Source organism: Osmerus mordax, chromosome 10, assembly GCF_038355195.1.
Source record: "Osmerus mordax isolate fOsmMor3 chromosome 10, fOsmMor3.pri, whole genome shotgun sequence".
Taxonomy (NCBI): Eukaryota; Metazoa; Chordata; class Actinopteri; order Osmeriformes; family Osmeridae; genus Osmerus; species Osmerus mordax.
In genome coordinates this window covers 10,162,304-10,173,886 of record NC_090059.1, presented here as the reverse complement: position 1 = coordinate 10,173,886, position 11,583 = coordinate 10,162,304, and the positions used below count along the sequence as shown (strand labels likewise).

Sequence of the window (11,583 nt, the reverse complement as noted above, 5' to 3'; positions counted from 1 at the left end):
CGGAGACCCGAGTCTGAGATCCTGAAACGCGCCGCTGCACGCCTGGTGTAAACTGCACCTTTGAGAGTGGCCGCAATCAGGAACGGTCTGAGATGTTTATGATTAGTATTGGCCTATAGTCAAACACATTTGATAAAGCAAATGTATGCAGGATTGTCATTTCAGAGTTGATGTTGAACAAAATATGATTTGTTGCGTATAGAACAAAACAATAATTGAATAATACGTTTATTATTTATATTTATAGGCCTATTTAACAAAAACGCAAACGAGTACAGCCTATACTGCTCAGAAACGCAGAAGCTGGATCATCTTCCCACACATCCATACAGTCTCCACAACCAGCTGTGACATGAGCCTATATATAGTTTTAGACACTGAGATAAGAATGACAAACTACGGTTATCTTTCACCACACAGGCACAAGACCTACACCCAAATCTACAGTCGACTTGCCATAATTTAAACAATAGTCTACTTCAAACGGATTGATACACTTTTAACTAAGTTAGGTCAAATCAGGGAATTTATAACAAACACATTATGTCAGAGGGGGCTGAGATACCATCAGACTTATTCAAACATATTACAGTTAGGCCTACATCAAACTCACATTTCGAAAAAGGAAAACAATTATTGAGCTTAATTATGAGAATTTCTTTGATATAAAAAGGTAAAGGCTTAAATTAATAGAATTCCAAAGTGTCACTAATAAGAGTTGTTTGAAAATAATGTTTAATAACTCTATGTAGCTAAATATATTTTAAAAGTACACTTTTGAAGAGAGTGTCAGTTCTATTTTTAGCTTTCAGATATAGGCAATGCCATTCCCCTCCCCTTTTTACTATCTCACATTGAATTCCAAAGTGTTAATTTAAGGGTAGGAGTGCTCGTAGTGTTACTGTAATATATGTCCACTCTCATCATCATAAAAAATTTGCTGTGCAGCAAAAATCGCCATCAAAAACCTGTTTCGATCGTAACACACGAGATCGTCCAATATAGCACTTAATACCATTATGGTCTAATTCTCGTCCCATTATCTCTTGATGATATGATCTATATCTGAACTCTGCGAGGTGGATCAGATGTTCCATTTTTAGACACGTGATAAGAGGTACGACACCCAAGTTTCAAAGAACTGATGCACCCCCCCCCCCCCCCCCCCTTTCTTTCTCTTTTTCACCAACATTTTACTCACTTTATCTCCTGAGCCAATAACAGACCAGTGGAGGAGGAGCAGGATGGACCTGCTACATAAAGGAGGCCTCAGGTTCTGTAGAACCCCAGTCCCTTCCAAAGCATCGTTCACTTCTTGAACAGCTTGTGTGGTACTGAAGTCAGACAAAATGAGCCTGTCAGCCAAGGAGAAAACTATAATCAAGGACTTCTTCACAAAGGTGTCCAGCAGGTCCGAGGAGGTCGGAACTGAGTCTCTCTCCAGGTAAGTCCATTAGTTTCATGCATGGGCTCAAATTCTTTCAAAAGTTAAAGTTTCAAAAGCAGCATGAATTAAGTTTTATTCTGTATTCAGTAGCCATGCACACAACATAGCCTTTTATTGAGGAAGATAGACTTGATCATATTGATCGTGCTCACTGCTCTTTCTCTGGTTCCCCGCCAAGGATGCTGGTGGTCTACCCTCAGACCAAGTCATACTTCGCCCACTGGAAGGACTTGAGCCCTGGGTCTCCCCCAGTCAGGAAGCATGGAATCACCGTCATGGGTGGCGTCTACGAGGCCGTGAGCAAAATCGACGATATTGTCGGTGGTCTCCTGACCCTTAGCGAGCTGCACGCCTTCATGCTCAGGATTGACCCTGTCAACTTCAAGGTAATAGGCCTATATGACAGCAAAAGAACAAGCACAAAGTGTTACTTGACTTAACACTAAAACCATCTACTGTGTAAACATAACATGATACGTAGGATCTGCCTACTATTGGAAAACAGGTCACTTTCTGTTATACAAAATGAATGTTTATGTCGCTATATGTATAACTTACCAGCCAAGTCATACCTCTCTGTCTCCGTCCTTAGATCCTGTCCCACTGCATCCTTGTGGTGCTGGCCATGCTGTTCCCCGAAGACTTCACCCCCCAAGTCCACGTCGCTGTGGACAAGTTTATGGCCCTCCTATCCCTGGCCCTGGCTGAGAAATACCGCTAAAGGACAGGCACCGTTCGGCACGGCGCACCGGCCAGATTGGTCTCTCGTGTTTGAAATTAATGTTCTTCATTGAGAAATAAAAATGGTGCAATTACAATTTACGTTTTTTTTGTGATTTTTAAAACCTTAAAACGGTAATAGTTGCGTATAAGCTACACGGGGGTGAGGTAACATGAAGGTTTGTGACTTCATGTTGGTGTGTTAATATAGTTTGACAATTTAAAATTACATTTACATGTAGCCTCATTTGTCACCAAATTCACGATTTTGACAAATGCTTGTAAGGTTATGGACAGCACAAATAATTTTTGAGTTCAAACCACTTATAACTAGTAGGCCGATCATAAGGAGTCCACTTGATGGAAGAGACGGTTTACAGATTTTTAATTTTAATATGTATACAGAAAGCAGCTGAGTGCAAAATAGACCTTTTAAGATAAAGACCATAAACTTACATTTAATTAAATGTTAAAGATAGAAGATAGTCTTCTTTAAGTTTGCCGAATTAAATCACAAATGTATTTTAAAATACATCACTAATGAGATAAAAGACGTTTTATGACGTTGATTATTTTTCAAGATTGTGCCAAAAATAATGCACAAAGAAACGAATTATTGTATTTTTTTTAAATAAATACCAAGTATCCAACTCAACATCATTAGCTTTTAAACTAATGCTCTGGAAAAAAACTTATGTTGATAATAAAACAAAGTTGTTAATGTTGTTGATAAATATTAGACGATTTAATCTATATTTACCGACCTATACATAAATAAAAGTTATTATTCAGAACTCGATGCTAGGTATTAAAAGTTATAAAGTTGTACATTTGTTATTATATTAATAACAAAGTAACGAATGTTAATTATTAGATGTACACGTCTGCTTTCCTCAAGAGAGTAATACACAAACCAGTTAAAGTAAGTTGATGCCTTAATTCAGAAGATAAAACATTCATATGTATAACGTCTAACAATTAGGTATCTTTACTATATGCTTTTAATGGCCAATTAGTATACCATAATTTAAATATAACCATTCATCTATTATAATAGGGCTTATAACTACATAAAACTTCACTAAAAGTTATTATATAATTCAATAGACCCGATACAGTAACTAAATCATTGTTATTGTGCTATAGACCTAGGAACAAGGTGTTATCTAATCGCTGCACACGTTCAGGATATCATCTTCAGCATCAACATCAGTTCTCTGCCGGCACACCTGGAGTCAGCCAGCCAACCAGATGTATTCTCCTGGACAGAGGCGGAGCGTCTTTACTTCATAAAAACCCAAGACAGATGTACAACCGACACAGTTTCCTGTAAAGCTCAAGAAACAGAATAACCTGTCAAAATGGTCGAGTGGACAGACGACGAGCGCGCTGCCATCAGCACAATCTTCTCCAAGCTCGACTACGAGTCCGTCGGGCCAGAGGCTCTGTCTAGGTAGGTACACGCAGGGCTGCCTTGTCTAACCAGAGCTTGATTTCCCACACCATCTCACCAGCCAAATCTGACCTTTGAGAAATATGTCTGACCGATTATCTGTGTGCACGTGCATGTCAATGTTTTAAATGATGATTCCCTTCCCTGTTTAGGTGTCTAATCGTGTATCCCTGGACTCAGCGTTATTTCGGGGGGTTTGGTAACCTTTACAATGCGGAGGCCATCATGTGTAACCCGATGATTGCTGCTCACGGTATCACGGTGCTGCGCGGTCTGGACCGCGCGTTGAATAACATGGATGACATCAAGAACACTTATGCCCCCTTAAGTGAGCTGCACTCTGAGAAACTGCACGTTGACCCAGACAACTTCAGGGTGAGCCGTTCAGAAATCTGAAATAGAATAGAATCAAATACTATAGATGCAAATTTAGTCTTGCTCATGTAGCCTACTGCATGACTTGTAATGGGCAGTTTTACGTTCCAGCCCATAAATTACATCCATCTGCATTATGACTGACATATCTTTTGATCCATCTTTTGTTCTAGCTGTTGGCTGATTGCCTGGTTGTTGTTATCGCTGGGCGGATGGGCTACGAATTTTCCCCCGACATGCAGGCTGCCTTTGCCAAATTTCTGTCTGTGGTGGTGTCTGCCCTAGGCAGGCAGTACCATTAAATACCTCTCCTCGCCCAGCACCGGTGGGTAGATCTCTATCTATCTAGACCCCGATGCTGACGAAAAGGCATTTTAAAATAAACGACGTTTAAAACAAAAGAAAAATGTTTTTCGTGACTTTATTGGTGCTCGCTGTCTGTGAAGATAAATGCTTATGCACAATCCCCTGTGTACATCTCTGATTTTTATTCAACCAATGGTGGACTGACATATAATAATACGTTTCCAATTGAGTAGTCACCCCCCGACAGGCCTCAATTGGGATGTTTTGTTGAGGCCTAGGCCTACTTGTCAATGCCATGAGCCATCCTACCCTGCACTTCTTACCCAGAAGTAAAAGGCCCCTTCTTGTAGACTACGTCTTGACCACAAATAAGTAAAATAGTGTTTATTTGTACAATTTACAATGTGTGGTAACGAAATGGGTCCTTTACTTCCGGGTAAGAAAATCGTGCAATACAGGATGGATCATGTGTGACACTACTGACTGTTTCAGAACCATGGAGAGCGCCAGGTTATGCTCACGCGGCAATGAACGCTTGTGTTGCCCACGTAATACTTGTCACTTACATCTCAGCCATTCTGTGTGCCGAAATCAGTCTTTAGAATAATCAACTATTACAGTAATGAAACATAAATGACTTGTCCTGTAGTTTTGGGATGATGTGGTTTGTGACTTCAGAATACGAATAAATCAATAGATTGTGTACTGTATACAGGTTCGGGCTCTATAGATTTTGTCTTGGCATAATCCCATAGCAGTGATCAATAATCAAATTGTACTGACATTTTGTGTTAAAAGTTTATTAGGCAAAGAAAAAAAGTTAATGAATACATATTCAGTAAATACATATTACACAAATAATTTAATAGAACACGCATGTCATATGCTGGTGCCTTTATCTGTATTTCTCAGAAAGCACAGCTGCTAAGGCCGAGAGGTACTTGTCCATGGCCGCGTGTGCCACTGATGTGAAGTTTCCCCTCAAGTGACACGCCAGAGTCACGAGGATACAGTGAGAAAGAAGCTGTCGGCAGAGAACTATGATTAGTAACACAATTTTTTTTTGGATAACAATGCATCGAATATATTTTGTATGCGTTTATAATACTATATCCTTTTTTCAACAACAAAGAAATCGGGATACTCTTTGTAAAAAGAGTAATAAGTAATAGTAATAAGACAAACATATATACCATTCTGTGAAATCTCGTATTTGACAGCCAATTCCATAATGAGATAGATAAAAAATAAATATGATTGAAAGACAACCTTAAAATTGATTGGGTCAATTCGAAGTTGGTATGCATGAAGGGTCTGAAGAGGTGCCAAGGTAACAGTTAGCGAGCTGATGTCTCGCGCTCCCTCTGCTATGGCCAGCACTATATCTTTCCCGTGGGACAGCAGGTGTGGGGACCGATGATTGATATTCAGGTGCGCGAAGTAAGTCTTACTGCCGGGGAAAGTCGTGAACATCCTGGAGGCAACAGCGAAGGATAAAAAGTTAAATGGATTCCTTAAACTTGGTGAATTTTACTTTCCACATTGACATGTAATCTGCTATCCATGGTTTCTTATCATATATTCTCCGAATTCCTTTTGAGACACTTCCTGGATCTTCTGTCTTCCAACGATGGTTACTGATTACAAACTGTTGAATATTTTGGGACTTTAACAATTTGGCAATAAAGAGGACTCTAAACTCCAATGATAGGACCTCCACTTTAACACGTGTTGCATTTAGAATTCTATTCTATGTAGTCCAAATAAAATGGTTTTATTTTTAATAGTTCTGACTGTTACAGCGACACAGCTATTTGCGGGCCATTTTATAGGCTACTGCATACATTAAAAGGTATTTCAGCAAAAACGTTGCTTCAGAGCTTTGAATACATTCGGGCTATATAGTGACATTATCAATGGCCTAACCTACCTGAAGAGAGCGTCTGCTCCAATCTCAGATGCCACAGGAGTCAGTTTTTCCCATATCTCACTTATCAACTCTTTCTCGTACTTTGAGAGCATTGCAAGCTATCCCAAAGTTATTTAAATGTGCTCGTATCCAGACGGCATTTAACTTGCTTACAGATCTTCAGGGCGCACGGTACAGTTTTGTAGAAAGTGTTAGTCAACCATATTAGCTTCAAAACTACTAACGCCACTACAGATTCCGTATAAAAATGTAAATACAATATTGTCTATGGTCTTAATCGATAAAAGTCTGACTTCTTGCAGCGTCGGTGCTCTTCTCTTCTGGATGTTTCCTTCGTCAACGTTATCGCAGAAACCATGTTTCCCAGAAACCACGCACGTTAGTGGGTAGGTTGCGCACAATAAGTTGCGCACATAAACAGCCGTCCTCTGCTGTGCGTGTGCATCATACTATGACCTTCCCTATAGTGTTGATCCGATGAATAATTATTTGTTTAAATGTGCGTTCTCTGTGACACGGGAGATTAATGGTGCATTCTTAAACAGCCTATGTAGCCTACCTCTTCCCTGTGTATTTTCGTTGCACCGAATTAGCGTCTTCCATACTTTGGCGGACGGCATACATTTTAATAGGTATTCAACACAGTGTAAATAAAGGGATTACACAAACAGTGAACAAGGAAGCAGAAGAACAGAGGTTTCCATAGTGATGCCCCCTTCAGTATCTTGTCTGTATTTACTGTTAAACTGCAATCTAACATGTTCTTCTCAACTCTATTGATACAGCAATAATGTTTAACATTGAATGTATACAAACACAAATGTGTTGACTAGGTTGCCATTTGTTTTTGTGTGTGTGTGTGTATGTATGTGTCCACTGGTGTTGTGTAGACCAGGGAGAGTGAAGAGCTGACAGGCTGAGAAAGAGAAGGGGGGACAGAGGGGAAGGAAGGGTGGGTGAGGAGATCAGGGCAGGGTGTGTCTGGGGGGCTGTGGGCCAGGAGATCAGGGTGTGTCTGAGGGTCTGTGGGCCAGGAGTGATAAAGCCTCTGCAGCTGCTCTTATCAGCAGCACACGCTGGGGGTCAGGTCGGGACAGAAGTGTGAGGCCAGAGAAGCCCCTCCTCGTTCCGTCATCCCTCAGATCATGCCTCTTTACTGAACTTGTCAGTGATGTGGCCCCAGGTCATAGAAATGTTCATAGAAATGTACTTAGCATGACTCAGCAAAATGAAGTTCATCTGTTAACAAGTTACTGTACTGGCCTGACTCAAACACACACAGTCATGCTTTCTTTTGCTACTAGTACCACTCAATTCCCCGTTTGAACCAACCACAGACGCAGAACAAGTTTGGAACAAGTAGGCTACCATACAAATGTACACTTGCTACTGTAGCTATGTAATCGCCTCCATGATTAGTCATTTGTTTCATTTTTTCTTTTTCACGCGTTGAAACTCTGGAAGGATCAGGGTTTTGGCAACAGTAAATGAAAACAAAATGACCAGGTTGTCAATCGCTGTTGTATTGACTGGTGTACATGAAAAAAAACTAGTAAGACCAGAGACGACCCGAAAACACCTGACACAACACGGCCTATCTCGCCAGACCCGTTCCAACACTACACTTCAGTAACAGAGATCCGTTGACTAGATGGAGTTCTGAACATTGTCCAGCAGGTGTCACAATTTGTTGTTGGAAAGCAAAGGAGCGACACGTTAGATCTCAATGGGACTCTAAAAATGCACCCTTTCCTCCTCCTTTCCTAAGGAAGAGACCTCTGTTGACTGATTTAAAATGACCGGATGAGGTCCTCTCTACCACTCGTCAACCTTATCTTGTCAGATCAGTATCAGTCATTACTCCATGGAAGCAGAGGTAATGATGCACTTTAAGATGACTTTAGTGGGGTAAGGTAGGCTACATGATGTTAATCACTGAGTATGCCTTGTAACGGACAATAAGATGTCAGAGCTCCATCTTTCCCCTCATCAAGTTAACAATCTCTTCCTCCTCTTTTTGGTTCCCGTTGCCTTCCCCTTCCAATTCTCTTTCACTTTCTTCCCACTATTTCCACCCATCTCAGTTTTTTACTCTGGATTCATCCACTGTGAGTCAAAACGGTTGTCTAGGTCACACATTGACCTCTTCTGCTATGACTCATTTTGAGAACACACCTTGTGTGTGTGTTAGTGTGTTACTCATACTGTACACAACATAAAGAGACCCACACATTCCCCTCTGACATGTTAAGAATAGGTGATGAATGTGGCTGTAGCACAAACTCCATGCAGCCTACCGTATAAACAGACCATGGCAGGGAAGTAGGTTTTTATTGACGGTAAGAGCAATGATCCATTCCATGTCAACTAGCTGATGCAGTAGCTGAACATTGTATGTTCATGTACAGAAGAACCTCAGTGAACAGTAAAAGATTTAACATCTGTGAAGACCACAGATCCCCTGTCAGAATGTGACCTCACTCTGCATCTCTGTTAGCAGTCATGAGACAGAGAGCTTGCATTCTGTGGTGGAGTCCCGTAACAAGCCTAACACAAAGCAAAGTGGCTTTCTGCAATGGCCTGCATGTAGGCTCACTCGGAATACAAAACAGCGAGGGTAACAACGGAGGCTATTGCAGAGTCTTTGTCTGCATCTGTGTCTGTGTGAAGGAGGTTGAGAGAGTGAAATGTTTGTGTGTGTGGTGTATGGGGGGGGGGGGGGGGGGTCACAGAAGCGTGGGTACACAGCCGCTGTTCTGGATAAATGACTTCGCTGAGGCAGAACATCGTCATCTTGTGCAAGGCGACAGGATATCCTGGGTGAACGTGTGAAGGAGGAAGCCTGCTGGTTGTCTCCCACCACATCTGTTTCCTCATTAGTACGGGACTTGATTCAAAAGGCGACTGGCAATGCTAGCGAAGCTGGAGCCAAGTCATGGATCTAAAGGGAGCCTTAGAGTTGAATCCTTTGAAAGCTAATTTCTGGCTTTTCCTTCTTGGCAATTTGATGAAAATGTGAAAGGAAACAAGGAGAGAAAGGGAAGTGACAGTGAGACATATGGCAGGGTGGGAAATGTAACCTTGAGCACACACACACACATGCACACGCAGCACACATACACAGATCTAGAGGTAGTTTATAATGCTTTACAGCTCTCCTGTGGTCAGCAGGCCATGTCATTGATGTAAGAGTGTGTGTGTGTATGTGTGTGTGTCGTGGCCCCAGTCCCCTGACCCTGTTCCTCTGAAGCCATGCCAGAGCTCCTTCCTGTCCAAAGCTCCATTGGGAGGAAATCACCCGGTGGTGCGTAACCGAGCAACAGCCCCCCCCCCCCCCCCCCCCCCCCCCCACCGGCAGGCAAGCGTTCAGGGGAGGAAGTTGAAGACACAAACAGACTAATGACGAGTGCCTCCCCCCACCCCTCCCATTGGGGGCTGTAGTCCTGCGGGCGCAGATGCTAGGATGTTTAAATCTTCTGTCGTTTGACTCGTTTCCCCTCGGTCCCTCTCTCAGTCTCTCTGGTTGTCTCTGGCTGTTTCCTGTCTCACCAGCATCACCTGGGGGATCGTCCTAACCAGCAGCACCTGGCTGAACCCTGGGCGTTTGGGACGTCAGAGTCCTGCTCCAGTACCTGAATCAGGACAGGTTTAATCAAGGTGTTCTGGACCCACACACGCACAAACAAACACACACACAGATACACCCACCACACACACACACACGCTACTTGAGTTACAGTCATGTTCCTGTTTTTAGTAACATACTCTGCCTGAGGTTTGTTGCTGTGCCTTCTTTTCATGTGTAATGTGTGTGTGTGTTTGTGTGTATGTGGGTGAATGTGTTTTATCTTTCACACACACCTGCTCCAGAGGCAGTCATGCACCACTGCCCCTCTTACTGTCAGAGCATTCTGAATAAAACAGATGTCATTCTAAACAAACAGATGTTTCTGTACTTTGGTGACACAGATTTACTTTAGTGAAAATTATTCTGCTGCGTTATTTCCTTTCCCCTTTCTTCTTTCATTTCTATCTTTCATTCTTTCTTCTTTCTTTCTTTCTTTCTTTCTTTCTTTAAAAAAAGAATAAAAGAGTAGCCTACACGCAGAAAAATGGTAACTCTAGACCTTTGCCTCCTTTCCTCCTCATTGTCCCTCTGGCCAGGGTTCTGTGGTCGCTGTGTTGTTTCCACGGCGATGAAGTGTGTATGGTTGTCTATGTCTACTGTTGTTGATTTCTGTGTCCCGTAGGAATTAAGCATGCACAAGCGCAAACATCAACAGTACTAAATACAGACTGTCTAACACAAACATATTCACAAACAAATGACTTGGGTCCAGTTCTTCTATTCTTTCACAGTATCTAAATGTTGGCGTCATGAACTCTTCAGAGCCTTAGGGTCCAGGTCCACATTACCTCTGACTGTTCAGCTACTCTGTCAGATTCCAACCGTAAGCCACAAATCTGCCACCAGGTCTGGTCTCTCTGGACCCCCCTCCAGCCCCCCCTTTAGAAAGACCCCCCCCACATACTCTAAATCAATCTACACCGAGGAGGGTCTAACTTACATGTGTGTAACTACACACGTCTCTTTTCTTCTGTGCACACTTAAGCAGTTAACTCTGTCTCAAGGCGATGGAGTTACAATGATCCTGTGAGATCCAGTGCCCACATCAAACACATCCTCTACCTCTGTCTGTGTGTGTGTGTGTGTCTGTGTGTGATACTGAGGTGGGATGATAAGATTGAAACAGGAGCTGGTCAGGGCTGAACACCAGACCTCCAGTCTGTGTAGGATCTTACAGTGGACTGTGTCAGGTCAATCCCAGTAGACCGTGTTTTCACATGAGGAGGTATGCTGGGACCTTTGGGTATGGCTAGAACGCTGCAAATGTTAGAAATCACGTGTCTATTGGAAGAAATCCACAGATGGATCAACAAACAAATAATTGTGAATAGGTTTGGTTTCGAACTAACGTGTACTTGCTGTAGCGCGCTTTCACCGGAGGGCGGAGACGTTTGACAGCTCTCCATCCATCATCCATATGCCTGCCCTCTCATCTCCTCGCGTGGGCGGACGCTAGAGCTACCCTGAACTACGGGACAGACTACAACCCGCCGTCGATACGGGGACACCGGTTGAGGTAGGCAATGTCTCGATGACGGTTGAAGAGATTTCCGCTGGTTATTGGAATTCCAAGACGGTGGCGTGAGCGCCAACACCCAACCTGCCTCTTTTCAGAACACATTTTTAGTCGGAGATATTTACATTGAATATCATCTTGCTGTTGCCGATGGTCCTGTTACGGGCTGAGTTGCAAACATCGGAGTGCATCATCAAGCATCGTTGCA

At 42.6% G+C, this 11,583-nt stretch overlaps 3 protein-coding genes across 3 annotated transcripts; 2 read left to right on the top strand and 1 right to left on the bottom strand.

The window, feature by feature from the left end:
• Positions 1–1,306: 1,306 nt before the first annotated feature.
• On the top strand, positions 1,307–2,265 carry LOC136950088 (hemoglobin subunit alpha-2-like). The gene is made up of 3 exons (XM_067244187.1): positions 1,307–1,444; positions 1,626–1,833; positions 2,040–2,265. The coding sequence occupies exons 1-3, from the start codon at positions 1,350–1,352 to the stop codon at positions 2,166–2,168; spliced, it is 432 nt and encodes a 143-aa protein (XP_067100288.1). The 5' UTR covers positions 1,307–1,349; the 3' UTR covers positions 2,169–2,265.
• A 1,256-nt stretch (positions 2,266–3,521) lies between these two features.
• On the top strand, positions 3,522–4,395 carry LOC136949989 (hemoglobin subunit beta-like). Its single transcript, XM_067244057.1, has 3 exons — positions 3,522–3,620; positions 3,773–3,995; positions 4,169–4,395. Exons 1-3 carry the CDS (start codon positions 3,529–3,531, stop codon positions 4,295–4,297), a joined length of 444 nt encoding a protein of 147 aa, XP_067100158.1. The 5' UTR covers positions 3,522–3,528; the 3' UTR covers positions 4,298–4,395.
• A 948-nt stretch (positions 4,396–5,343) lies between these two features.
• On the bottom strand, positions 5,344–6,990 carry LOC136950475 (hemoglobin subunit alpha-D-like). Its single transcript, XM_067244828.1, has 2 exons — positions 6,232–6,990; positions 5,344–5,775 (listed from the first exon to the last, which is right to left on the bottom strand). Exons 1-2 carry the CDS (start codon positions 6,321–6,323, stop codon positions 5,409–5,411), a joined length of 459 nt encoding a protein of 152 aa, XP_067100929.1. The 5' UTR covers positions 6,324–6,990; the 3' UTR covers positions 5,344–5,408.
• Between the last annotated feature and the right edge of the window lie 4,593 nt (positions 6,991–11,583).

Coding starts and splice junctions, on each gene's coding strand:
- LOC136950088 (XM_067244187.1), top strand. CDS start 1,350: ATGAGCCTGTCAGCCAAGGAGAAAACTATAATCAAGGACTTCTTCACA. Junction 1,445..1,625: donor GGAACTGAGTCTCTCTCCAG/GTAAGTCCATTA, acceptor TTCCCCGCCAAG/GATGCTGGTGGTCTACCCTC. Junction 1,834..2,039: donor TTGACCCTGTCAACTTCAAG/GTAATAGGCCTA, acceptor CTCCGTCCTTAG/ATCCTGTCCCACTGCATCCT.
- LOC136949989 (XM_067244057.1), top strand. CDS start 3,529: ATGGTCGAGTGGACAGACGACGAGCGCGCTGCCATCAGCACAATCTTC. Junction 3,621..3,772: donor GGGCCAGAGGCTCTGTCTAG/GTAGGTACACGC, acceptor TTCCCTGTTTAG/GTGTCTAATCGTGTATCCCT. Junction 3,996..4,168: donor TTGACCCAGACAACTTCAGG/GTGAGCCGTTCA, acceptor CTTTTGTTCTAG/CTGTTGGCTGATTGCCTGGT.
- LOC136950475 (XM_067244828.1), bottom strand. CDS start 6,323: ATGCTCTCAAAGTACGAGAAAGAGTTGATAAGTGAGATATGGGAAAAA. Junction 5,776..6,231: donor GGAGCAGACGCTCTCTTCAG/GTAGGTTAGGCC, acceptor TGTTGCCTCCAG/GATGTTCACGACTTTCCCCG.